General features: G+C 38.9%; 1 protein-coding gene across 4 annotated transcripts; it reads left to right on the top strand.

Annotated features, from left to right (window-relative positions):
* ANXA11 (annexin A11) lies at positions 1-25,292 on the top strand. Of its 4 annotated transcripts, none has more exons than XM_080621171.1 (17): positions 1-456; positions 4,211-4,271; positions 4,983-5,127; positions 10,916-10,976; positions 12,178-12,290; positions 13,648-14,013; positions 14,560-14,647; positions 15,044-15,138; positions 15,581-15,694; positions 17,189-17,279; positions 17,401-17,480; positions 17,629-17,685; positions 18,600-18,693; positions 19,455-19,550; positions 22,138-22,196; positions 22,379-22,501; positions 24,513-25,292. In XM_080621171.1, exons 4-17 carry the CDS (start codon positions 10,925-10,927, stop codon positions 24,570-24,572), a joined length of 1,488 nt encoding a protein of 495 aa, XP_080477297.1. In that variant the 5' UTR covers positions 1-456; positions 4,211-4,271; positions 4,983-5,127; positions 10,916-10,924; the 3' UTR covers positions 24,573-25,292. The 4 variants fall into 4 exon arrangements, with proteins under 4 accessions (XP_080477297.1, XP_080477296.1, XP_080477294.1 ...); XM_080621170.1 differs by having other exon boundaries at positions 1-623; XM_080621168.1 differs by lacking the exon at positions 4,983-5,127.
* The last annotated feature ends 1,984 nt before the right edge of the window (positions 25,293-27,276 follow it).

Genomic DNA, 27,276 nt, shown 5'->3' with positions numbered 1-27,276 from the left:
TCTGCTTTTCACGAAACGAACCTCTCGCTGGAATTCGCCTTTTTGACAAACCTGTTTTGTGGAACTCCCCTCTTGTTTCCAGGCCGCCGAGGGTCTCCCCAGCGGAAGTCGGCCCAAGGCGGGTGGCCAAAGAACGCCACCTCCCCCAAGGACACAGCGCCGGGCCTGGGGTGGGGCAGAGCAACGCTTCTCCGCCTCACGGAACAGCTGCCACAGCGGGCGGGCTGCCGCCCGGGACCAACCGTATCCGTCACCTTTTCCGTTCTCTGTCACCCTTTCCACTACTCGGCCTCGCCCGCTGTCCCCCTGGCCGTCCCTCGCAGCGAAGCCGGCGCTGCGCCGGGCGGAAGAAGCTGCGGCCACAGCGGCTCCTCCTCCTGCCGCCCCCCGCCACGCCTTGCAACGCTACCGGGATCTGAGAACGGCGGTGGCAACAGCGGCTCCCAGGGACCCGCGGTAGGAGCGACCCACGGGGCGGGACAGGACGGGGAGAGGGGCGAGCGGACCCTATGCCTGGGGCTAGGCCGGTGTCCCCGGGGTACCGGCGAATTTGTGTCCGCCTGGACGGGGCGGCGGGACCCGTGACGCCCTCGGGGTGACGGATACCGCCCGGGGAGGCAGAGGTACAGCGGAGACAGACGCATACAGCGGCCTGGGGGCTGGTATAGGGGCAGGTCGGGACCCGCTGCGGCTCCTCAGTTCGTAGAAAGCTGTTCTTGTTTCTTAGGCAAGTGAGGTGGTTTCAGAAGAGACTACGTGTATTGCTCCTTTAGTTGCAGTTCCATACTTTGCCTCTATCCTTATTTTATCTTGAACTTTAATTTTGATGTGTATGGTAATGAGGAGTAAGCCTAAGACTGTAGTCTTGTCATAGCCATTACACAGTGTTTGGGGTTTTTTTTACGAAATATCCCTTTTTTGCAAACTGCGTGTAATGTACTTTTTACTTTTTCTTATGCTATGTCTATTTGAAGTGTCTTAAAACCAAAACTCTGAAACTCTTGTTATACCTTAGCCATTCATACGACAGAAAACAACATAAACATCTCAGTATTCAGAAAAGCAGGTTTTCTCCCTGTCCACATCCTGTTTCTGGAGAGACTTGGCAGTGGGGAGAATTTTCTCTGGCCATTTTCATCTTGTTTATCAGATTAACGGTAGTTCCTGGTAGCCTTTTCCTGGTAAGGAGGAGCAGCTGAGGGAGTGTCAGAGGCGTGCAAAGCAGTTCAACTAAAAATGAGGACAGATGCATGGAGGCAGAAAGACCTGAGGTGGAGGAGTGGAGAGAAAACAGACTGATGAGTAAAAAGTGCTGGTGCAGTGTTCTGATGAAGGAGCCGAGTAGTGGGTTTTGATGTGTCTAAAAGCCTTGCTGCTGTAGGAGCTGAGGGGTTCATTCACTGACAGCCCCCCAGCAGACACTGTGTTCTGCAGTCAGTTCTTTTCTGGAGCACACATGATAACATCAGAAATGGTACAAAACCAGTGTGAATGGATGGCTGATGTAAAGTCTGAGCGCGTGAATGCTTTCCCCACAGCTTGGCTGTTTCTATAATTTCCTGGGGTTTGAGCTGCTGTAAGAGTCAAGCGGAGCGCTCTCCTCCCACTGATGCAGCAGATAACATGCACTGGGCATTGCTTCCAGACCTCTGGCCTGGACCCTGCTGTATTTCTGCTAAATTTTTTCTTCCTGAAAGTGCCTCTGTGGCTAGTCTTGTGAATTCTTCCTGTCCGCCCCCAAAGTACCATATGCAGTACAGTGTAACATAGCTAATAAAGATTCAGCAAGATTTTAAAGGGCTTAACGAATGTATGTCTGTATCAGCAAGAATATTTATGTATCTTTCTTTTGCCTGAGCTCAGTATGAGGTTAGGAGCCAGAACATACCTGTGAATCTGGATGTCAGTTTCTGGGGAGTAATCATGGCACTCATTCATATGTTATGTCACTTCTTTAGCTTGTTCTCTATAGTCACAAGAAATTTTGAATCATCAGACTGAAAAATCTGTGAAATGTCAAAAGTCACTGAGAGATAGAATGAAGCACAGTGGAATGGAGATACTTCATGGAGATATTTATGTAGTCAATACAGTATACTAAGGAAAAAACATTGTAGAGACTGTAGTGTTAGCTAACAACTTAAAATCCATCATCTGATCTACTAGAAAAAGTCCAGCCAAAAAGTCTGTCTGGTTTGAAGGTTACAGGAGATGCTGTTTCCTAGACCTCTAGCAAGTTTCAGAAGATGGACCATCTAGACGGTCTGATAAATAACATTGCATTAATCAGAGCTGAGATATTGCTGATATTAGTTCTTTGATAATGATCTAAGGGTAAAGGAAGGAAGCTATAGTTAAAACAGTGTTGTAATCAAGAAGAGCAGGTGGTTTAATAGTGGCTACAGAATTTGTAGCCACCATGGTGGTACCGTCATGGTATTTGAACAAATCAAAAGTTTCATTTATTTTTAGCCAGGGTTCTGTGTAATCATCCATAGACTTTTCTGTCAGCTTCAAGCAGCAGTTAGAGGCTTCCCTTGAATTAAGTGTACAACTGAGTAACAGCACTGATGTAATTTCTCTTGTTGGCTGTATGTAGTGACTTTTGTTTTGGGTAATTTTTGAAGAAGGTAGCAAAAGCCTTAAAAAAAAAAAAAAGGCTGCATGTTTATGCCTCTGTGAGCAACTTTCAGCCATTTGAAACTTGTCATGCACTGAAGTGAGGTGATCCCTTTGCTTCTGCTGTTGGCATTGATCTGAAAGCAGGTGTGTTTGATGTAGATGCTGAACATCCTTCAGGCAGCTTCCCAAAAGTGGTAGACAAGTAAGCCAGAGAGCAGCAGGAAGTATATAGAGTGTATACTTTCATTGTTGTTCCATGTTGCTTCCAGACTTTATCAGAGCTTACTACAAAACCTTGGTAAGAGGTTAGATCCTGTCTGTGGCAAGCCTGGAGTCAGTTACAGGTTGTGCAGGGACTTGCGCAACTTCACACAGTCCTCCTACCTGACTGTCCTTCTCAGACATTACTTCCTTTTTTTTCCCTTATATGTTACCTGTTTGAGAGAGAAGATACTGTTTGGTAATAGGGAAGATTAAAGCAGCTCTTTTTTTATAAATATTTTTAACTACAAAGTGTGGTGTGGTTTTTTGTTGTGGTTTTTTTTTTTTTTTTTGGCTGGGAGGTTGAGGGCATTGGGAAAGTGTCACCAATAAGTTGCTCTGTTCTAGCTTTAGCTCAGCTGTTGTCTTGGGCAAGCACTGGACTTCCCCGTTTCCTTCCTTCTTTGGAGCTATTAATTGGCATTTATTTCATCATTAGGAGAGGTGGGCCTCTGATTCAGGCTTTTGAATCCCAGCTTCTGTCAGGGTTTAGAACTGTCAACTGAATTAATTCCATATTAAAGATCCACATGAGTTTTAAATCTTCACAAGGCCTCTGTGCTAAACTTTACTAGAGCCATTCAGTCAAAATGCACGTGAAAGGATACTCACTGTAATTAATTTATGCATCTCATTCACGTTCCCAAAGACCTGTGGCTTGGGTAAAAAAGCATGTTAGATTTCTAACTTTGGTGTAGCAAGTTATTCTAAATTAAGTGCTTAAGTTTCCTAAAGCAGACAGTGTGAATATCCCTTTTATTGTTGCTAGAGGGAGCAACTCCAGGTTTGGAAAATTGCCCTCATTATGTAAACACTGCACCTATTTATAGTCCAAATAACTGGTTACTTACTGCACTTGACAATGTTTTGAAAATACTCAGTTTTCCATTAGTTAAGAGAATAAATGTATCTCACAAATGTTAGGATTTAAGAGGGGAAATCCACTTATTTTTCAGCAATAAGCTTTTACCAACTAAAGTTTGCTGATGCCGTGCATGAACTGGATTTGTACACCATAGTCTTGGTTTCTCTTAACTTTTCTTGTTTATGGTGGTTGTGAAATATCTGGCTTTCTAGTTTACTACACTGAATTGGTCCGTCCTTGAATAAGTCAGTTCCTGGAAAGAATTAATCCATTAGCTGCGAATCAGTATTTCTGTATAGACAGGGATGAATGAAGTGTGTCCACTTGCTCACTGGTGAGTAGTAATCTTCTAGCGTTGCTGGACAGCTGCGTGTGTAAGCCTTTCATTGTGTAGAAAGCATGAAAGCTGTCAACTTTAAGAAAAAGTTAATGTATTTACACACTTGTATTTGTCTTTTTCAGCTGGGGAGGCCCAAGGCTGTCAGCCTGGTGCAGAGCATAGAGGTTTTGTGACCAACATAAGGTAAGTCCAAAGAGTTTTTTAACCTAGGGTCCTGTGCAGGTCCTGTAAGAGTGCCTTTCTTTATGCAGTTGTCACTTGAACAGCTTGGTGTTATTCACCTTTTTCTGCAGCCTGAGCAATGTAAATGTAGGAAGTACTGTCGCAGGGCCTAATGGAAAACTTTCATTGTCCTTTTGCTCCTCCATAGGTCTGGGGAATGCTGGAGCTCTCTGTTTTTGGAGCGGGGCCACTGCCTGGCTCTGCCCTTCAGGCTTGGGCATAGCAGCTAATTAAAAATTGATGGCATGAAATGAACAATTGGGTATTTTTCTAGTAACTGTTTTAGAGTACTGAATGTTACGCTATTGCTTTAGTTCTGTAGGATTTCCCAGACAGAATGTACTTTGTGAAATGGGGTAATTGGTATTTACCTATTCTGACTTGCACTGATGATGTGAAAGTTTGTTCTTGCATGGTAGAACTTAAAATAGATGAGTATAAATACCCGAGCCATTAGTCAGCTGACAACATGATTCAGACTATTTATAGGATGACTGTTTTTTGCAGCAAATTATTTGTATGTTAAGTTATGAGCAGAAAAACATCATTCTATTATTTCTTCAAATATAAACCTATTTCAGTATTATTTCTTACTTGTTGTGTTGTTAGGAAACTGTCCTTATCTGTGTTTTCATTTATGTTTTGACTGTCTGTATTGTACATATTCCAAAGAGAACATTGCAAGAGTGTGCTACAACAGGAAACGTTTGAGTCAAAGCAGAGCAGGAATCCAAAGTGAAGTTAACCTTCTGGAATTAACTCGTTTTTGCTCTGTGTGGATCTTCAGAGTCCATGTAACTCAATAAAGTTCACTGAGGTTTGTTGTTTGGGGTATATATATAGGACCTATATGTAAACCCAAAAAGGTCTGTGATATTCCTAAAAATGTTACAGATGCTGAATGAAACTCTGTTCCTGGGGAATAAATGTTTAGCTGCACAAGCAGGATCTTAACAATGATGAAGTCCTGCCACTGAGTGGTAACACTGTACTACCTTTTTACCTGTCCCCTGCTGTCTGCTTTGTTTGGACCACTAATGCAAAGGTTAAAACCAAGCCCAGAAATATGTTTCCTTCTGTTCAGCCGTTTGCCATCTCTGTGGTTCAGTGCTGGTGAATGGTGTTACATTGCCATCTCCAGCAGACCAAGGTCCAGCAACTAGAATATGAGGTTGGCCTACTTTCCCTTTCAAATTTTGACCCTCTGTGAAGGATGTGGGTCTTGAGTTGTTGAGGAGAGTACGCTTGAGCTGCCATGAGAGTGTCTCGTAAAGGAGACAAGGAGGCTGGTTATTGGAGCTTTTGGTGCCTATTTGCTCCTCTGGCATGGCAGATGCTGGTTATTGTTACTAGGTATTTAAAGAATTTCGATGTGAAGTGGCTTAGTTGCCTGTTACATCAGAATTATCCTTTGTAGGCTTCTGAGGTCTGAGTTGAATAAGGTGTAATTTTTGTTTTGTTTTCTTACTAGCCAATGAAAGGTATTAGTTGTAGGTCAGAGTGAGTTGTCTGGTAAATTCCATGTGGACTAGATGATCTCAGAGGAGGAAGGGAAACCCAGTCTACTAAATTAGTTTCTTTGTAGTCAGAGGAAGGCAAGGCAGGGAGTCACATACTTAAAAAACTCAATGGAAAACCAAATTGCAGGGCTTTTTGTCTGTCAGGATGGAAAATATTGCATCATGCAGGAGAGAACAACTTTCATGCTGCAGTGCATAAGTCAAAGGTAAATCTTGCTCAGGCTGGTATAATATCAGTTAGCTAGCATGATGCTGACTGTGGCTTGTCCTTGTCTTGTAAAAGCACAGTGGTGGATGACTCAGCTTGCCTCTGATAAAAATCCCCAGCATATTGTAAGGTGACAAATTCTCTTCTGCTGGTTTCACAATCAGAGATCAGTCTTGGAGCAGGTTCTGTAATTTATAGCTTTAGGCAGCCTTTTGTAGTACATCCTGGTAATTAACCTGGAGGGAGGAGTAAAGGCCAAAGGTTAACTTTACTCAGTGTTCCCTGGGAAACAGGCATAATTAAACAGATTATTTTGAAGGTCATGGTCTTTTCATCCTTTTTTTACCCTCAAATTATTGGACCTTGACATAGCTGGAGCCCGAACAGCAGCCACTAAAAAAAATTCCAGGGATGGGTGTGAATATAGCTGCTGTGCTTATTTCTATTGCACCTTGAAACAGAATTTTTCTGGCAGTCTGAAGATTTTATTTTTTACTTTTGCCATGTTAGTGTAATGTGTATTTTTATTATAAGTATCTCCAGTTGTCATTTTCTGCTGTGCTGTGACTAAGAGGAGGTTATTTTAAGATTCCCATCTCTTATGAACAGGTCTGTTCTCTCTTAGCTGCCAGAGCAACAGGAAAATGCTGCCTGAGCAGTTCACGGCTTGCAATGTAAATTGAGATAGCAATGTCCATTACAGGAGTAAAAACCTCAGATCTTTATTTAGAGTTTTGAGGTGGACCTCCAGAGTGGGAATGGGGAAAGGACTTTAACAGTCTTTGTTCTGTATTTCCTTCAGGGCACTCCCTCTTTCTGTGTGTGGTTTGGTGATTTGGATTTTTTTTTCTTCTCTTATGCGCAACTTTCTTTCATGGCTGAGCAAACACAGATCTTGCTGTTCCTGTATCCTTCCACACAGTATTTGTGTAGCAGGGTGGACTTGTGCATGTTCTGTTCCTGGCCTGTGTTACCACTTTGTTGTCAGCAGGCAAGTGCTGCTCATCACCAACAATTTTAGTAAAATGCTGTGGATGTAGCAGAAGAAATTTGGGAAGATGGGCTTAGAAGATGAAATAGAGACAAGGTTATGGGAATGGTTGGGAAAGTTAACTTAGAGGAGTAAATATTTGCAAAGTTAGAGAAATGGCCAGCAGAGCCTCGATGGGGTAGGAAAGAGGTAGTGATCAGGGAAGTTTTTGAATATAAGAGGTCAGTGTGGTTTTGGATCAAACCAGTGTGGGAAAATTTCCCCTTGGAAAAGTCCTGGATAAATGCAGCCTTTGAAAGAAGCCAGTGGAATGTTTTTATGTATATATAGTAACATTTTTTTCAGATTGCCAATGAAATTAGCCATTATTACTCAACTTCAGCTTTAATTGCCAAAAGGCTCTTTCGCTTTTTTCCTTTCCCAATTTGAAAGGAACGTTCTACATAGGATTAATAACAAACATACTAACCCTGCTAAGAAAAAATGCCTATTCCGTTGCTCCCCACTCTCTACCACAGGAAAAACCAAACAAACAAAACCAAAACTCCACACCTTTCTGCCTTAAATTTGTACATAGAGCTTACTGAAAAGGCATTTTATCATTTTTGGGGCAGTATCCTGTCATTTTTGTTTTTACGCAAGCTAAAAAGAAACAATTACAGTTGCGTATGAAAAAAAAAATAATAATTTAAGTGCTGTAATAATCTGTTGACATCATCCATGTTAAGAATGTGGGTTTTCTTGTTTGTTTTTGGGTATCTTGAGTAGTAATCTTTTTTATTCTTTATTTTAGTACCATGGCTGGATTTATTGCATATATCAAATTACCAATTTAGTGAGGCTCTGAAGCACCCAGCTGCCTTCTGGCTTTTGGTTGGCTTTTTGTTTTGGTGATGATGGGGTTGTTTAGTGGTTTTGTTTTCTTTTTTTCCTGGCCTCTCCCACTTCAATGCACACGTGCATTCCCAGAGGCAGTGGGGCAGCGGAGCTGGCAGCATGGGCGTTGCAAGCATCAGGCTGAGCCGCTTTCTGCTGCCTGCCTATGATATCCCAACACATGGCTGGGGCCTGGTGGCTCCCTCCTGCAGTCAAACACACAAACTGTTAAGAGCATGAAGCACCAGGAGGGTGGAAGCCTTCTCTTTTTCCATCAGAGGAGGAGAATATGGGTTTTGCTTTCAGCTCTAACCAGCACTGTTGGTTTTGATTTTTGCTTCAGAAGCTTGGAGTCTTAACGATCCTTGGGTGGGTAACAGCAGGCATTGACTACAGCAATTATGATTCCCTTGAGATAGCAATATCTTGCAAGTGCTATTTGTATGGGTTTTACAATCTGAGTTTGTATCTATTTTAATAAAATGTTTAGCTTTACCAGGTTCATGTTTGAGTTGCAGTGAAATGCAGTGTCTTTTTGAAGATGTTCAGGCTGGGACATTGTCTCTCTTAGAGCATTGAAGAAGATCCAAGGTAGCTGCCACTATACCTTCATGCTATTGATGTTAGTGAATATTCAAAAGTAAAAATACATTGTTTTGCTCAACAGTGGATGGCAGGGATGAACCAACAGAGACTGTTCCCCAAGATTTAGCTTTAGCATTATAAAGTGGACACAGGAACCAAATCTTACTGTAGGATATGCATTGGGGAATAATGCACCTGGAAAAATAAATTTGTTCTCCATGGTGACTGCTGTGTATGCTGTTTGCCATCCCATATATATGCATTGTGCAAGTAATTGTATGCTGGGTTTGGTGCTATAGGTTTTAGCACTGTGTTTGCATTTGAAAAATTTGAAAAACTCCACAGAGCTTAGTCATGTAGAGAAGTGCTTGTATAATCAAAAGCTTGTCTCTTCATCTGTAGCAGCTGATCTGATGCTACTTCTTTCAGCAGACTCTTCTCTCTCAAGTGGAAGAGTGACAGTTTTGTAGGTAGTGGTGTTATTTTGAACTTTCAAGAATCCACTCTGGAACATTTAGGTGTTTCTTAATGTGGCCCTGTGTGGAGGTGGTGGAATAAATGCTAGCAACAGCCTTGATATTTAAGTTATTCTAAAACTCCTAGGTAGACTGCAGCAAAAGATCTCATTGAAAACCAAGGCTGAAGAGAATGTGGGAAAAACATTTACTGTGTTGTGGAGAACATCTTTTAACCATCTGTTAGAATATAAAAATTTCTCTGAGCTAGATATAACCTCGCTATGAAAGGTGTCATGTGAGCTAAGCTGTAGTCTGTTCTTTCACTTGAATATGCAGAGTTGGGCCAAGATGGTTTTGAGTGGCTTTGAATTCCCAGGACCTTTTTTGAGGTTTAAATGTGGCTTTTTGTGATTGACAGTTTACTGATTTAATGCCCAATTCTGTAAAACGTCAGCAAGTTTCCCAACTGTGTGTCCTGCTTGGTGGCCTCACATGCGGAGCTGGGTGAATTGTTAACTCTGTTACACCCATCAGAAAAGGGGGTAATGGTTATACTTGTGCCTGACCCCACCTTGCACTTTGGTTTGTAAGATGAATGAGTATGAAAAAATGGCATAAATGGAAGGGCAAGGCGTAAATTTGCATGCACAGAAATAATTATTTTCCTGTTAAAGGCATCCTTTATTTACTGATAAAGAAGTTTTTATGCTGAGAAACTGGTCATTTTTGTTAGATGCTTTAAATACTGGAGTAGAGGTAAGGTAGGGTTTTTACTAACAGTCTGCTCTGTTCATTGCAGTTTTTGTTCATTCATTTCTCTCTCTTTAAATCTAAATGAGTACATGCAGTGTGAACTCCAAAGAGTTTTTAAATAAATAGAAGAAAATTTAAGATTTTTCTTTAAGAAAAACAAAACAAAACAAATATTTTCCAATTCCTCTGTTGTTATGCAAAAGAGCCGTGCAAACCAGAAAGGGAAGTTAGCATGATTATGCAAAATGATAACAATCCCACAAAAACAGCATCCCCCACAACCCAAACCAAACCCAAAACAAAACTTCACAGCTGAAAGCCTAAACACAGCAAAAGGAGCCAAATGCAAAAGGTAGTGCTTTAGGGGAAAGAAAGGAAAGGGATGATCTTTGCACAGCAGTTTAAAAATAGACTGAGAATTGTAGCTAAAGATAGCTTTGAAAAAATTAAGACTGATTGTCCTTCATCTGGAGCAATCTTCCTTTAATTACTTTACCATTCTTCCTGATAATTATTATGTTTAAAAATGAGGCTTAATGAATTCTAGAAATTAAGTTTTGTTTTGTCCTTCTTGTAGCTTTCCTTTTTGACCTTCACTTCTGTTTTGGAACTAATGACTTTGTGCACTTCTGTGCTGACAAAGACACTATCCACCAATTTGTTCTGGTCCTTTCAGTAAACCTTTCAGTAAGCCTTTTTTACTTTATAGCAATGCTGTAAGCATGAGGTGTAGCCCTTCTCCTTCTTACTCTGATGTTGCACTTTTGAAGACATTTGCATTTAAGTGCCTTTTAACAGTTCTCATAAAATTACTCAATTGAAGATATGGGTTGTTTGTCAGATGATTTTCTGCTCTTGATTAGGAAGACTGTTCTTGTATAGGTTATAAACTTCTGGAGACTTTAATAGCATGATGAAGCAAGCATTTTCAAGTAATACATTCTTAACAACATAATAGACTGAGTAATAAGTAGTAAGTGAAACAAATAAAGTTGTCTGAGGAGTGACTCTACAGCCACTGAGATATCTGAATGTGTTTATTGGTTCAGCAGAAGGTAATAGGAGGAGATTTCCCAGGAAAAAGCCCGTGCCACTTGAGCGAAGTATGTATAAATTTTGGGAACTGGCTAATGCAGATATGTTGCCTGTTAATTTTGTGTGGTGTAATTAGAGAGACATTACAGAAGGTAACTGTATCACACATAACTTTTCAGATCTTTGTGATGAGTTACCTTGGCTATCCCCCAGCGGATGGATATCCATCAGCAGCCCCAGGTAAGTTGTTTAGATGAAGTAAACGTTAAACAGCTGAGGTGGTCCTATCTGGAGTGGAAAGATGGCATGTATGAAGAAGAAGACTGTGGAGGCTTTTCATGAGTTACCAAAACTTTCTGTGCTCTCTTGTTAAATCCTATTTTATCTTGGGTGGAAATTCTGGTTTATATAATATGGATGCTCTACCATGTGCTCATATGAAGTCCATTTTCATTCATCTCAAATGAAGCACATAGCACTAGGGCATGGTCATAATTTGGCCAAAATCAATAAATGTCAGTCTTGTCAGTACTGATACTTGAAGACAGCTGGTGAGAAAAAAGAGTTTGGAAAGAAATCAGTCAGACAATTTAAGAACATATTCAACAAAAAATTAGGGCTTTAATGATGACATTATTCCTAATTCACTGTTCTTAGGTAGATGGTTGTATATGGAAGGGAGAGGCCTGGTGAAAAGTATATCAATTATAATAATATAAAGCTGATCAATTATGCTTAGTATCAGGGTGAACTTCACAGTTGTCAGTAATGAACTTCACAGTTGTTGATATTGTTGGCAGAAAGAAAGGACTGGAGTCACGTGGGTGTGGTGAAATGTGGAGTTAGGCAAGTAAACTCAGGAAGGGGCAGCAGTGTACCGTGAGAAGCCTGACTGGCCTGGGAGGATAAATCCAGTTTCTCTGCAGGATTTATCCTCCCAGAACATCCCTCTGAATGTTCTGGCTTAGTTAGACTGCTGTGCAGAGAAAACTGTATTGCTGTGTGAAACCAAGTTTTGTAATGTAGGTGTCTGTGAATGTATTATATCATGCTCTGTAAGCATCTCATATTAGTAGCCTAAAAAGAATTAACATAGTCTTCCTACTGGAATACTCAAGACAAATTTATAGATTAAGAGAAACTGCTCTCTAATCAAAACATGGTGTTTACAGTATTAACTCTTGAGTGTTAACCTTGAAATATGCTTAGAGTTGTTTTAAATGAGAACTTTATAGATTCAACAGTAACTAATGTGGTTAGAAATATCGAATGAGGCTTCTCTTTATATCATTATTGCACTGCTACCCTTCACCTCTTCAGTTGAGTTTCCTTCTCCCAAATTGCTGGTGTTGAACAGACTTTATATTAGAAATATAAGTAGTGAAGAATGAGTTTGAAAAGATTTAGTTTCTTGTTTCAGCACAGCTGTTTTTGATTTCAGGTAACAATCCTTGGGGTGGTGCTGCCTGTCCACCTTCAAATCCACCTCCAATTGGCCTAGAAAATGTGGCTGGCTATGCCACTCAGTTCAACCCCAACTACATGGCTGGAATGGTGAGTTTGCTTTCATTTTGTGTACTTTACTGTGACTTCCTTAAGTGCAAGATGTGTTTCTGGCATTGTCACTGAGAGGTTTATCACTTGAATTCTGTGCTTTTATGTCTGGTCTGTTTAGGTGTTGAGCGTTCAATATCATCTATTGAAGAAAACTATTACCGCAAGCTATTCCTTTACTTTAGGAAACGAGACCACTAGTTAAATGTTGATTTAAGAGCCTACCATCAAAAGTTATGGGTATAAAAGTAATATAACTTGGCTTTTGCTGTGTAGAGGAATAGGAGAACAGACTATTGAAACTGTGTCCATTGTCAATATATTCACGTTGACAAACATAGTCCATATCTTGCCTATTACCTGGATTTTGGCCAGTCTTAGTAAGGAACAAGGCTGTGCAATTTGAGGTATCAGTGACTCATCCCTGAACAGAATTACGGAATCAGCTGTCTCCTACAAGCACTGATGTTTAACAGATGGCAGTAAAAACCTTCTACATTGATTGAAGAAAGTGCAGACATTTCCAGTGTGACTTTTTTCATAGAGTATAACCGAGTCACACTTCTGACAACTTAGTCTTCAGAAAGCTGTTATGCTGCATAACAAATACACAGTTTGTAGGAAGACATTTGCGTTACAGATGCCTTTCTGATGCAGATTACATTAAGTGATTTGGCAGCCAGCAGTCAAACTGAGCAACAAATTACCTAGGGTGCACACTGCAATGTCTGCAGCAACTAGCTTCTGTGGTCACTGCAATCATCAAATGTCAGTCCATCTGGTTCCCCTATAGAAAAGGGTCTCAGTATGTTGTGAAAGATGATACTGCATGTGGAGTGGAGTATCTTTGTGGCAGTTTCTGCAGATGTCTTTCCAAATATAGTCCAGGAACTTGCTCATTGTAAACTAACTACTAATGCATCTAGTGCAGTCAGGGATTGCTCATAGTAAATCCCTGCACTCAGATGATGCTGTGGTCATATAAGGCAGCCATGGACAGAGAAGGGATAAGCACAGTTTTGTGTTGCAGGGATTAATCAGTGTAAGTTCTTAGAATAAGAGGTGGTGGCTATTGGTGCTGTTCGTATGAATGGTATGTCATGCTGTGGCAGGTATGTGACTGTTGGTCCTTCTTCTTCATGTATGGAAGGTGATGATTACAGTAAAGCAAGAGTCAACGGAACATGGGTTTTTTTTCACATTTTGTATGCTAGTAAGACATAAGTACAAAGTTTTTTGTGGATTCAGAGCTACCTATCTGTGTTGAAGGGGATAGGTTGTATTGTATTAAGCCCGTTAGTGAATCTCTACTGTTTGTATACCTTTCTACCTCTTGCTTTATTGGCTGTCATTGCAGGCATCCAATCTGGCAGGGACCTTTGGTGGAACATATGTACCACAAGGCGTATATCCTTCAACACCTGGAGGTTATCCCCCAGTCCCTCCAGGTGGCTTTGGGCAACCTCCGTCAGAACAACAGCCCTTTTATGGAGGGTATCCTCCACCTGGAGGAAATCCACCATCAGGAATGCCATCTTATCCAGGATACCCAGGTGGCCCTGCACCAGGCCAGCCCACACCACCACCTATGAACTATCCAGGACAACCACCAGCAACTTACCCAGGGCAGCAGCCCATGCCAAATTATCCACCAGGCCCAGCTGTGAATCCATCTATGCCCTCTTACGGAGGAAGTACAGCACCTACAATCCCTCCTGTAACAGTAAGAGCATCAGTGCTGCTGTTTTGAGATGTGATCATATATGTGTTTCTCCATATTTTCTTTGTGTATATGAATATAAACTGGCTCTAAAATTGAAAGAAAAAAAAAAATAAACCCAAAAGCAAAACCTGTGAAAAGAAGTTTGACTAAAGAGATAGATACTTTACAAATGCAAGCAATATAGGCTCAGGATTTGAAATAAATGCTGATTTACCATTCTGTCCAAGAAGAAAGGTTTGATGTGAATTCAAATGTAATGAAATTTGCCTTCCCTAACTTAACAAAGTATTGCCAGTTGTGTATACGGTTTCACCAAAACTTAAATTAATTGGACAGCGTATTTGTATCAGTGAATGCTTATGACCTTGCATTTTCTCATAATTTGGAAATAGAAATTCCAAATTGTTTCAGGTAGGGTTTTTTTGAGTTTTCTGTGTTACTTCTCTAACGTGAAGAATATTGGTTCTAGTGGTCACCTTTCCTATGTAGTAAAATAGTCTTTAACTGATTAGCATTAATATGCAACTCAACTTGGTCTTATTTTAGCATGGAAACCGAGGCACAATCACTGAGGCACCGGGATTTGACCCTCTGAAGGATGCAGAAGTCTTAAGAAAGGCCATGAAAGGATTAGGTGAGCAGTCTAGTCTTTTTTTCATATAAAAGAAGGGTTGCAGCTTTGATTCAGCACTGAGCTTTCTCCGTTGTTGCGTATGTACTGAATGGGTTAGTTTACATGTAGTTGTCCTTGGTAATCAGAAGAATTATTGGTAGTTCATTTAGGCATAAACAACATCATGAGTTTCGTATTTGGCCTTGGGCTTGGTTTCTTTTTGAATTTGTACTGTGTTTGTGATTGGGAGTAGAGCTTGAAGTTCTGTGATCATATGCAAGAATAGATACTTTAGATGAATTAAAAGCATACATGTCCTTCGGTTCGGTTTAGACGAGATAGGATCAAATGAAAACAGAAAGTTGAGTCCTGACATGACATGCATGCTCATTCTGTGGTGTCTGTGTGTGTGTTTAGGAACTGATGAGCAGGCGATTATAGATTGTCTTGGAAGTCGTTCAAACAAGCAACGGCAACAGATCATCCTGTCCTTCAAAACAGCTTATGGAAAGGTAAATACATCATGAGAACAGAAGGAAGAAGAAATAAGAGCCTTCATTCCTTCACTGGAAGTTAGAAGACTTAGTGTTTGGAAAAAAGATTGAAAGCTGCTTAAGGGAAAGAAGGTTCACAAATCATAGCCTGTTTAGGGTTCTGCTTTTACCTACTCATGACTTTTTCATGCAGTGTTTCAAATGAAATACTTAAAGCAATTTCTTTGCTAAATGGTTCCTTTGACTCTGGTCTGTTCAGTCGATTTAATTGGACCTTAGTTACCTAGATGTACATGTTACCTTATGCTGGGTTTAGTGTTGTTAAGTGGAATAGCTTTATTTGGAGATACATTATTGATGCTTATGCATAAAGAATTCTAATTAAAATGCACAGTTTTGGTCATTGCTATGTCAGCTTTGGTCTTTATGCAATTTTTTCCCTGTTTTTACTTCTTATTAGGATTTGATCAAGGATCTCAAGTCTGAGCTCTCAGGTAACTTTGAGAAGACAATCTTAGCAATGATGAAGACACCTGTCATGTTTGATGCTTATGAAATCAAGGAAGCTATAAAGGTTTGTGTAGGAGATATAAGTTTAGAAGATAGAAGAAATATTTGAGCTGATAAAATTTTTGGTAGTCATTTAAAAGCTTTGATTTACATCTCCTCCTCTCTATCCAGATATTGAACCCGCTGTTTGTCTGACCTCTACTCCATTTCTTGGAGTTACATGATGGTAAAATTGAGAAATATTATTCCCATAGGTTGAAGTTAAAGACTATTTGATAGGTTTGTGTTGTAACAAAAATATATTAGCAAATAAATACATACAAAAAAAGAGTCAGAAATTGAGTTCTAACAGTCTCTGCGGTTCTTTTATTACATAGTCTGGAATAAGCCACTGAGGCAGCCATCTTCTAAGCCAGCCACTGCATCTTTATTTCTGGGATTTTGCTTTGAACTGTGATGGAACTGATTATGACAATGCTTAACTTAACAGTTGACAGCGACTTTACACTCAGTGCTCAAGAATAGTTCAGTAAACTAGGCTCATAAAGATTTCAGGAAGGGTGTATATTTTTGTACTTTTTATCTTTTCCCTCAGCTCAAAAGCATATTTTCCTAGCCTGTGCTGAACTTCTTCTAAAATACTATGGAAGTATCTGAAGGGGGCTTATAAGGATGCTGGGGAGGGACTATTCTTTAGGGATTGTAGTGATAGGACAAGAGGTAACAGGTTAAAACTTAAACAGGGGAAGTTTAGATTGGATGTAAGGAAGAAGTTCTTTACTGTAAGGGTGGTGAGGCACTGGAATGGGTTGCCCAGGGAAGTTGTGAATGCTCCATCCCTGACAGTGTTCAAGGCCAGGTTGGACAGAGCCTTGAGTGACATGGTTTAGTGTGAGGTGTCCCTGCCCCGGCAGGTGGGTTGGAACTAGATGATCTTAAGGTCCTTTCCAACCCTAACTATTCTATGACTCTGTGATTTTATACTTCCTCTTTAAAACAGTGAAACTATTTTATATACATTTAGGAGTTTATAAACATTTAGAATTTTAAAATAAAGATAATGAAACATTTGTATTTCAAGACAGTGTTTAAATGAAGGTGAAATAAATATTTAAATTTCTGAGTCAATCCTTATATTTACATGTTCTTTGGCCACAATTTTCAAGTAGCTAAGAGGATGAAATAATTTTAACTTCATTGTAATTGCAGCTGCTATTTATTAGTGAATGAAATTTACCTATTAGAATTAAAATCACTGTTAATGGTAGAAAAAAATGATTCTTAAAATGCCTGAAATCTGGGGTGAAGGATGACATTTTAGAATGAAGTTTTGTTTTCATTATTATTTTAATTATCTATCAAATTTGTGTCTTTAATACATCTCTGTCTTGGAAATACGTTATAAGTAGCATTTAAACTACTTGCTTTGACTTCCCCTGTAAAAAGATTATATTTTGAGTTGTATTTTGTTGTTTAATTTTATTCCATTTCTTTTATACTAGATTGTGTAATTAAGATGAGAATCTGAAGTATGTTTTTTCCTTACGCTTTCTTTCAGGGCATTGGCACAGATGAAAATTGTCTCATTGAAATCTTAGCTTCTCGCAGTAATGAGCATATTCAGGAACTCAACAGGGTCTACAAAGCAGGTTAGATTTGTTACAGTTCCATTACAGATTTCTCCCTTTTCTTCTTAATCACTGGCTGAAAACATAAAGTTAGAAAATGAGCAGGGTTGTATGATGATTTGTGACTCTGCGTCTCTTCCAGAATTTAAGAAAACTCTGGAGGAAGCAATAAAAAGTGATACTTCTGGACACTTTCAGAGGCTTTTGGTTTCACTTTCTCAGGTATTTGCATGCTGGTATTTTGGAGTTTGGTTTTTGTGTGTGTGTGTGTGTGTTTGCAGATGGTTGTTTTTTTTAAGAAAAGAAAAGAAAAAAAAAAAAAAAAGAAAACACCCACCAGTAACACTTTTGTATCTTCAAATTCTTTCAGGGAAACAGAGATGAAAGTACAAGTGTTGACATGGCTCTTGTCCAAAAAGATGTGCAGGTCAGTAGAAGTTCCTCATCATTTCTAAGTATAGTCAACTCAATACACTGAAATTTGACTGTGTGGTTTCTGCTTATTCTTAGTTTTGGTCACCTTGGGAGTTCTGTTGTAGTGCTTATGTTTCAGTGGGTGGATGTGATATGAAAGGCCCTGACACAGCAGTAGAGCCATGTAGCTCCATTACAGAGATATGAAGTTCTTGGAAATAGAGTCCATAGGGGTTTTTTTAATTTCTCATTTTGTCAGCTATCTGACTTTTCCATTTATTGGGTGGCTCCATTGTGCTGCTTTTTAAGGGAATGTATCAAAGAATTTTGAGGATTAAAAGAGTTTTGATTAAGTTTTAATGTATTCAACACATGCATTAGCCTTTGCCTGCTATTTAAAGAACTCTGGATTTCTGCAGCAAACAAAGTAATTGAACTCAGTAACCCAGTTAATTTTTTTTGCATATTCCATTTCACCACATAGCAAAGAGGAAAACCCTGGATCGTTTCAGCACACTACTGCAACATAAATAGTAATGTGATTAGCTTCCTACATATTATGCCTTAGCAAGAGATGAGAATGTCCCAGAACACACCTAGGGGAGTAGGGAAAAAGGTAGACATAAGCCCTGCTAGGAAGAACAATATTCAGATACCTTTCAAACAATTTTCCCTTCTTCAGTAATCTGGAGCTCTTGTGTTAGAACACTTACATATCAGTAAGCTAGAAAGACTGCAAGCATAGCATACATTAGGAAGGTTAGAACTAGCTGCTACTTACTACTTGCTTCTGTTTTCCAGCAGTACATAGACTAAGAACTAAATATAAAACAAGGGAGAAGCTGTAAGGAAGCAGATGTGTAACTCAGCTTTTCAAGCGTTACTGCTTTTCTGAGTAATGAAATGTGAATTCCCTTCTGTGTTTAGGAACTATATGCAGCTGGAGAGAACCGTCTAGGAACTGATGAATCCAAATTCAATGCCATTTTGTGTGCAAGAAGCAGGGCCCACCTCAGAGCAGGTAATTGTGTCCCCTACATAAATAGTAACTTAATTCTGTTACATGTGATGATATAAATGTACCACGGTGCTCTGTGCTTGAATTTTCCCCTGTCTGTAAAATTAATGTAATGATACCTCAATGAAAAGCAGGGTAAATTCTGTTGAGGGAAAAAACACACAAAAGCTGGATGTTATAATCATTTTTCCTAAATATCAGAGCAGGTAGAGGTCATGCTTGTTCAAATGTTTCTCTGATAAAAGAATTGAAAAACTAAGATTGTTTCAATTTTGCATGCTTGCGTGTGCACAAGACACTTGAAATCCTTCCCTTCCCCTCTTACTTGCTAGTGACTGGGTGTTACATCAGTCTATATAGTAATGCTGGAGATGTTTTAGTAACTATGTAGAAATGTGCTACATACTGGGGCAGTTATGTAGAGAGGAAAGGGATGGGGTGTGTGTGAGAACCTGGATGTTTTCTTCTTAGTTTTGACACCCAGAGCTTTCCTAGAACAGTTTTCACTGTATACCTTACAGTGATTTATTGGTCTAACCCTTTAAAAATGAGGACAGAACCAGACGAGCTAGAAGGAGCACAACCACCTGTAAATGGAGCAGCATGGTTGATAAAATAGTATTAATCTTTGAGATGTTAAAACTTGAGTGAGTATACTGTAATATCTAGTTGAGAAGTGTGATTGAAACAAAGCCATCCAGCGTGCACCAGTGCCACCTCTTTTTGAGAGGCTGACTCCTGAAATCTTTTTCTTCCATTAACAGTCTTCAGTGAGTACCAGAGGATGTGTAACCGGGACATCGAGAAAAGCATATGCCGTGAAATGTCTGGAGATCTGGAAAAGGGCATGCTGGCAGTAGGTATGTGTTGTCTTAGCAAGTTCATTCCTGGTATTCTGCTACAACTGGCTTAGATGATGGCATCTGTGTCTCCAGCTAAGGATGTTCTTGTTAGTAATAATTACAGTTTTCTGCATTTTATTTTGAGCTTTCTGTGAAGTCACCTGGGGTTAGTAAAGCAGGGCACTTAATTCACCTCAAAATGACAGCTAAAACTTCTGCTTCAGGCAGCTGCAGAATTTAAATTTCATACGTTAAAGTAGGGAAAAGATTATTAACTGTACTTGGCATTGTTTTCAGAAGTGATGAGAGCTTGTACCAACTGCTGAGTTAGTGAGAATGGAATATTTGGGATAGCTTTGGAAATCAAGCAAAATACAGACATCAACCATGTAATTAGTTACCTCTACCTCTTTTTACTAGAAAGAAAACTTAAATTTGATTGTAAAGGGGTAATTTTTTCCACATTTCCTTTTTGTGGTTAGAGCTTTGTTAAATCTCTATTTTTAAGTGCCTCCAGTACTTTTGAAGAATAAAGACTCTTACCTTAAGTTTACTATTGTCCTTGGGAAGGTAGTCTTTAGTGTCCTTGAGGTTGGGACAGGGTCTCAAATTGTGCAGTACTTCTATTTGGAATGTTTTATTCTACATAAAACTGTGGACCTCTTTCTCTCTTCTTTTGTCTGTTGTTTCTTAGACAAGGCTGCTTCTTTACATCTCCATTTATTTTTCTGTTTATTACTGTGAATTTACTGTGATATCTATTGCTGCTGTTTTAAAAGTGGTGTTCTTTGTTTTTGAATATCGTAGTGACTAGAAAAGTGATCTAACAAAAACAACAACAAAACAAAAAAAAAAAAACAAAAAACTCCCCCCCAAAATCCCAAAACATACTTGTGTCATTTGGGAAACAAGATGGGAGAGGACATTTGGCTCAACCACAACAGATATTTTTCATGGAGTTTTGTAACAAAATCTTGCAAAATGGGAATGAATTATAAAAGCCACATTTTTTCAGTCCTGTCTTGTGCATATGTGAACTATGTAACTATTTTTCTTACTCTGCTTGGCCAGGCTGTCACTATAGTAGCCCTTTAATTAACTAAACTGGGTCCAGCTCTGTTGGTGTGATATGTTGGCAGATCTTTTCCAGCCTTCAGAACTTGTCACCTCAGAAAGTATTGTTAGAAAACAAATCTTAGGGAGAATAAATATTTTCCAGTGTTTGTAGGAAAAGATCACCCCAGCAAAGAGAATGTGTTGTCACTTTGACTTCATGGAGGTCTGCAGTAATTTTTCAGGTCCCATGTAGATACAGATTCAGAATTGGGAATGTAGCATACAAATAAGTCAACAATCTTTTGAGTTATTCCTTGAACAACTCCTTTATTGAATAGATTTTGGTTTGGTGGTTTTATTTATATGTGTGTGTATATATATGTATACACACGCATATATGTATCTGTATCAGTTGATGGTAGCATCATTTGTTCTATGAACCTTATTTTCAGAAAAGAAAAAAAGGTTTTCTAATTGAAAATATTTAATTTTGCTTTCTTTAAAGCTTTCTGGATTGTGCAACTGGTAACTTTTACAATAACATCTTCAAACATCTTAAAGTGCAAGTGTGTTGTTTTAGCTAAATACAGTGATAGAGAAACATGCATTTCATTTGTCATTCATTTTTGAATTGTATTATACATATCATTGAGAATTGTGTGTGGTGAACTGCTACCTCTCATCTACATATTCCTACTCAGAGAAGTACTTTTTCCCATATAAAATGTGTGTTGCTGTGAAATATATATTTAGGCTTACCTGTTTCATACTGATTTTATGTAATAGCTTATGATACCTTTTTGTGCTATAAAATATAGGAAAGGTGTGGTTTGTTCTCTGTGTAGTTTGCCACAGATTGCATGACTGTGTGCTTGTAACCAACATAGGATCTATATATAGGTTTTAATTCTGATGAGTGATAGAGGATTCTTTCATTATCCTGATTAACATGACGGTAATTTGATTTAGATTTTGCTCTTTCAGGTTTCTAATGAACTAATACTTACTTAGAAAGTAAGTATAAAATCCAGTCATTACTAAATAAACAGGTTAAGAATTTTTCAGAAGTCCTGGTGAACTTGGTGTCTAAAAAAAATAATTGTGATTAGCTTTAAAGAGGTTTGTGTTGTAGGTGGCTTCCCAACTTGCATTAGGGCAGGACTTAATTTTGTCATACTTTGCAGATGCATGGGCTAAAAATTCTTAAATTAGGAAAAAGCCTGGGACACTATTTGTTCCTTCAAGCCATCTGCCCCCTCCCATCCCCTCTTTTCACTTGATAAGCAAGAATATGGTCATTATGACTGGTTCACACTAGATGGTTTCTAGTGATGCAAAAGTTTCCTTTGGGCTATGTTGTAGGTTCTTTAACTTTATTGCAGCTACTGTTTGAATTAAAAATCATTTTGGTGACTAACTGAAGGATTGGAAGCTGCATTGTATGAAGTGTATGTTTATTTAAAATTAAAGCATGTAACTATCTAGGATAATGACTGAGTTCTGATTGAGGGGGAATACCTGATTTCTATAATGCTGTTTGTTTTTGCAGTTAAGTGCCTCAAGAACACACCAGCTTTTTTTGCAGAGAGATTACAGAAGGCTATGAAGGTAGGTCTCTGTGACAGCAGAAACTTATAGTGTGGTGAGGTTTTGGTTTGGGTTTTTTTGGGATTTTATTTGTTGGTTTGTTTGGATTTTTTAATGCTTGTACAGCTTATTGGAATTAATTGTTCAGCTGAAGCATTTCCACACATTATTAGTACATCATAATGTTGTTTTCTTTGTTTCAGGGAGCAGGAACAAAGGACAGAACTCTGATTCGAATCATGGTATCACGCAGCGAGGTTGACCTGCTGGACATACGTGCAGAATACAAGCGGATGTATGGCAGATCCCTCTATGCAGACATCACTGTAAGTCTTGGAGATTTTATTTTCCCTCAAGTGACATCCTTTCTGCTAGTAGAACATGCATACTTATGCTGAATAGCTATTAACAGCACTGAGTATAGCTGGCTATGTTTGGTTTGCTGCATTTGTCAGGGGAATGGAAGCTGAAGAGCCAGAGAACAGACAGCACTTGCTTTTGTGTGGGGGCTAGATGAGCTAGAGATGGGAAGGAAGCCAACAGACAAGGAAGGAAAGAAAAATTGGTCCAGAGGGTTTTCAGAGACCTGGTTTTAAGTTTGGTTTCTGTCCCAAACTCTGTATATGATCTTGTAGAAACCACTAAGTCCTCCTGATAACAGTGGTGCTCTACCTCATGTATGTGTTGAAAGAGTGTAAAGCTCCTCATACGCTTTTAAAAGATTGCCTCCTCTTTCTCTTGAAAGTGCAAGATTTTGAAAATAGCCTAAACTTCACGTTCTTTAGCTATTAGTCAATCAACCCTACTACTGCTATTGACAGCTGTAGCAACAGTCAGGAGGATGCGTGGCCAATGGGGAGGGTAATAAAAGCTGCAGGAGAGTAAGTAGTGCACCTTCATTGACCTTGTAACAAAGGTGACAAATCATTAAGTCTCTATTTATTTCTTCTGCTGCTGGCACGGGGGCTGCACCAAAAAGTCTTGGTGTGAGTTTTCTGCCAGCAGCTATATGGTCTTTCTGCCCATGTATCACAGAGGGTCGTCTAGCAGAAGCTTTTTCCAAGTGTATAAATCTGGAGTGAAGATGTGCTTCTACTACAGTAGTTGTGCCCTGGAACCACCAATGTGAGAGTAAAAAACAGTGAGACATTGGTGGAAAAGCTGTAGTCTTTCCCCTCTCCCCATTTTTTCCTTTACTCCTTTACGCTCTCGCCCCCTTTTTTTATTATCTTTTGCACTGGCATTAAAATAATTCTACCATTCAGGAACAGACCATACCCATTTAATGGGCTGAACTTCCTCAAAACTTGGTTTCAGTAAATATGGGCATGCATGGGCAGTTATATTGATGTATGTAAATTGTAGTTCTTATTTTTGTTTTGTTTGATTTTTCCAACATCCTTGGAAAGAAAGTTTGTCCTTGTGTGCGTGTGTGTTGGTGGACAGCAGTTCTTTCCTTTCAGTGCATATATAAACAGGAATGTTTCACATTTTGCAGGTTGTGCTTTACATATACTCAGGATTTATCCTGATCTTTGAAATGTCTCATAGTTCCTATTGTAATAATTTTGCTTTGGACGGTTTTCAGTTATACGTGAGAATGAAGGATGAGATAAATGCATGAGCAGAAGCTGTTCTGTGAAAAGGATTGGCAAGCCTCAGTGGCCAAAACTAGTAAATGAGTAGCTCCCAGGAACACCTTTTACTCACAAGAGCATCAGGCAAAACTCAGGGCCTTTTGCGATTAATTGCATGTTTGTGGGTGCATCCCTGTTGATTTTCACTGCCCACACCATGAAAGAGTTGTTCTCTAATTGTGGGAAAAACCCCAACTCTTACATCTTTTGATATCAGGGCGTTGTTTTTAAAGTTTGAATATAGTACAGAGGAAACTTTTAGTTGCTGCCTCTGGAAAAATAGCCACATTAATGGCAAGGAGAAGGAGTTCTATATTAACTTTTCTGTATTTTCATACTTTTCCTGGAACACAACTTTTCAGTGAGTTTGGTTTTTTTTTTTTTTTTTTTTTAAATTGAACTATTCCCAAGAAGTAGTTGAACCTGTATACTGAATTCAGCTTGCTGAAGAAATATATTTCTATGTACACATTCAGTTCCAGTTGTGAAAGGAGCAGATTTTACAGTGTACTTGTATTGGTGTGGTTTCCAATTAGTAGGCTTTTTAATTGCTTTTTTTAGGAGGATAATAATTTCTTTCTTTCAGCCCTGGCTTCATCTCTTTTGATTGTTGATGTTATGTTTAGGATGCTAATGCTTAATATTTCCTCTACTTCAAAACACAAGTCTTCAACTTTTCTTCTTCTGGGTTCCTTTTCAGGGTGATACTTCAGGAGACTACCGGAAAATCCTGCTCAAGTTGTGTGGTGGAAATGACTAAATAGAGCTTTGAGCTTTTCTTTTAAAAAAGCTGCTATTTTCATGGCTGTACTTTAAAACATCTTTTTTTTCTCCAGAAGTGAATATGTAATGACCTGTTTCTCCTACAGCAGTTACATCTTTAAAGATAATATTGCCTGTATTTTCAGTTTAAAAATAGTAGGTAATAAATGCCAAGAAAAAAGTACATATAAAGCTTATGTGCTATCTGCTCAGGATTCTGTTATAGCACTTCCAGCAATCCTTGAATGACAGGTTGTCATTTCTTTCCTGCTTATATTATGCTGAAATAGTATCTTTGTTTTATGGAAAAAAAAAAAAGTCACAGTTTTATGATTTAAGCTTTATTTTGTATGAACAATCATGTCATTTTAATGCACGTTTTATATATATATTGTATGCAGAGTTGGAGTCATGCTAGCCGACTCCCTGATATGTGGAGAGAACAGCCTTGAGGTTTTGTGTCTAGTTAAGACTGTTTTAAGGAAGTTTTGTCAACTCCTTTTTTTTCTTTCCTTGATTGTTTTTTAAGGAAGATGTGTTCCACATTTCATTCTCACAAGGGCAACTGTCACAAGGCAATAGTAATGTTCGCAGTAGTAATGTTCACAGTAGCAGAGATTCTATGGTTAATGTTTTCAGGTTTTGGATTGTGCCTTAAATAGATGTATGTAAGAAGATATTATGAAATTAAAGCTGTCTTCTAACTGTTTGCAGACTATGCTTTTTAGTGTTGATGCTGATTTATTTGTGAGTGATGACTGAGTGTGACACAGAAGTTTTCTGCTTGAATCCACAGAATTATTCAGATAGTTGTGTTGACGAGAGCCTGGGACTTGTGTGCTGTGGATGAGCAATTGTCTGTACGTGATATAGGTAATTTGTAGTTTATTGCTCAGTATTTTCATTTTGCGTGTTGTAATTTCTCTAACTGTTGTAACTCTGAATTTTTGCCCTCTGCATTTTTGCCCTCTGCTAGCATGGATGACATCTCTTCAACTTCTTGTTCCCAAAATAGAAACATGTGAAGAAAAAAAAGTACAAGGAGGGGGAAGAGGTTTGGAGCTAGGTCAGTGAAAATGTGCATGAGAGTGTCATGGGAACAAATGTTGGAATTAATTCTGAGTGGCATTGTCACTGGGGCAAAAGTGTGTAAAGATTACAGAATAAGGTGGCTGTGTGTCCAAATGACAAATTCTGACTAGACCCAGTTCTGACTAGAACATGCAGATAGGACTCCTGTTTTGGTCAATAGCAGCAACATGACTTATGTCCAAAGCCAGACAACTCTGTGCACTCATTTTTGTCAGACAATCTAAGCATATCTTGAGAGGAAATGGCAGCTGAAAGTGTATCTTCATTAGGAAGTTAGCTGCGCTTCAGTTCCAGACCCCACCTGACCTCATTTTCTTACTGAGAATGCTGTATTTGAAATGCAGTTTTGATAAAGTGGGCTGCTGAAAGATTTAAAATATAAAGCTTTGAAATAGTGTCTAAAAGCAAATACTTGTTTATTATAAAGCACAGGATCACAGAAGGCAAACTACAGTTGGGGATTGTTCATCCATGCTCAAGCTTATCAAAGTGCAACTCTTCATGACAAATATACTGTTACATTCAGCCGTCCGGTCTTTGCAGTGCTCAGCTGGTATCTGTATGGAGAAGAGTTGATGTAATTAATTTTTGTTACAAGATCAGGATCAATCTTTGTGGATAAACATTGTTTAAAACATGAAGCGGCTACTTTGAAGTGGGGAATTGTCACACTGTTTTACCAGATCACAGAAGGAAGGTCCTATTTGCAATTCTTAAGCCATAGATGTGCTGTGAATATGCCTTGGTTAGTTTTAGGATTTTCATTTTAAATTTACTGTAACATTTTACTGGAATACTTTTTTAAGTAAATTACCATTGCAGTGGTGTAACTTAATTGTTACCTATTAACTGCCCTTCACAGAAGACTAGTAATCTTAATGAATAACAAAATTAGTGAGGACATATCAGCCACAGTGACCAGATCCATACAGCCAACTGAAAGAAGTAAAAATAAACATAAATTCTCCTGCTGTCTACTTTGTGCTGGCCTTATATCATGTAAGTGCACTAATGCGAGTATGCATATGTGTACGTACCCATGTATAGCTATCTTAAACACATGAAAAACTCAGCACTGAAGAAACTGACTTCATAAACATGGCTGTGGGTGGCTGTTTATACTTTTCCACAAGAGGTTGTTTTTCCACCAGGAGTGTGTCTCATAATGTGAAATGAGCTATTGATAATTGGGCAGAGAATGAGAAGGTCAGAGCATTATAAGAAGCTGTGTAGAACAGGTGGCCTTAACAAAATGATTTCTGTTGTGGTTTAATTTATTCAAAAAATATTTATCCAGGAGCAGGTTTTATATGGTTTTAAGCTATCAAAACAGTAATACTTACAATATCTTATTTTGTGTTTTGTTGCCCTCTCTTGTTTCATTTGTCATACATGAAACAAGAGAATCACCTTAAAGAATCACCATTAAGAATCATCTTAAAACGGAGAGATTTTGAGATTGCTTAGTCTGTCCTGCTGTTCTAAGGTATGATGCTTGTTTGACATTTCCATTGCCGGGAAAACCACAGTCACAGAATCACAGAATGGTTTGGGTTGGAAGTGACCTTAAAGATCATGTACTTCCAACCCTCTGCCATGGGCAGGGCCAC

Source organism: Psittacula echo (genome assembly GCF_963264785.1).
Source record: "Psittacula echo genome assembly, chromosome: 6".
NCBI classification, from domain to species: Eukaryota; Metazoa; Chordata; class Aves; order Psittaciformes; family Psittacidae; genus Psittacula; species Psittacula echo.
This window is presented reverse-complemented; position numbering and strand designations above follow the sequence as displayed.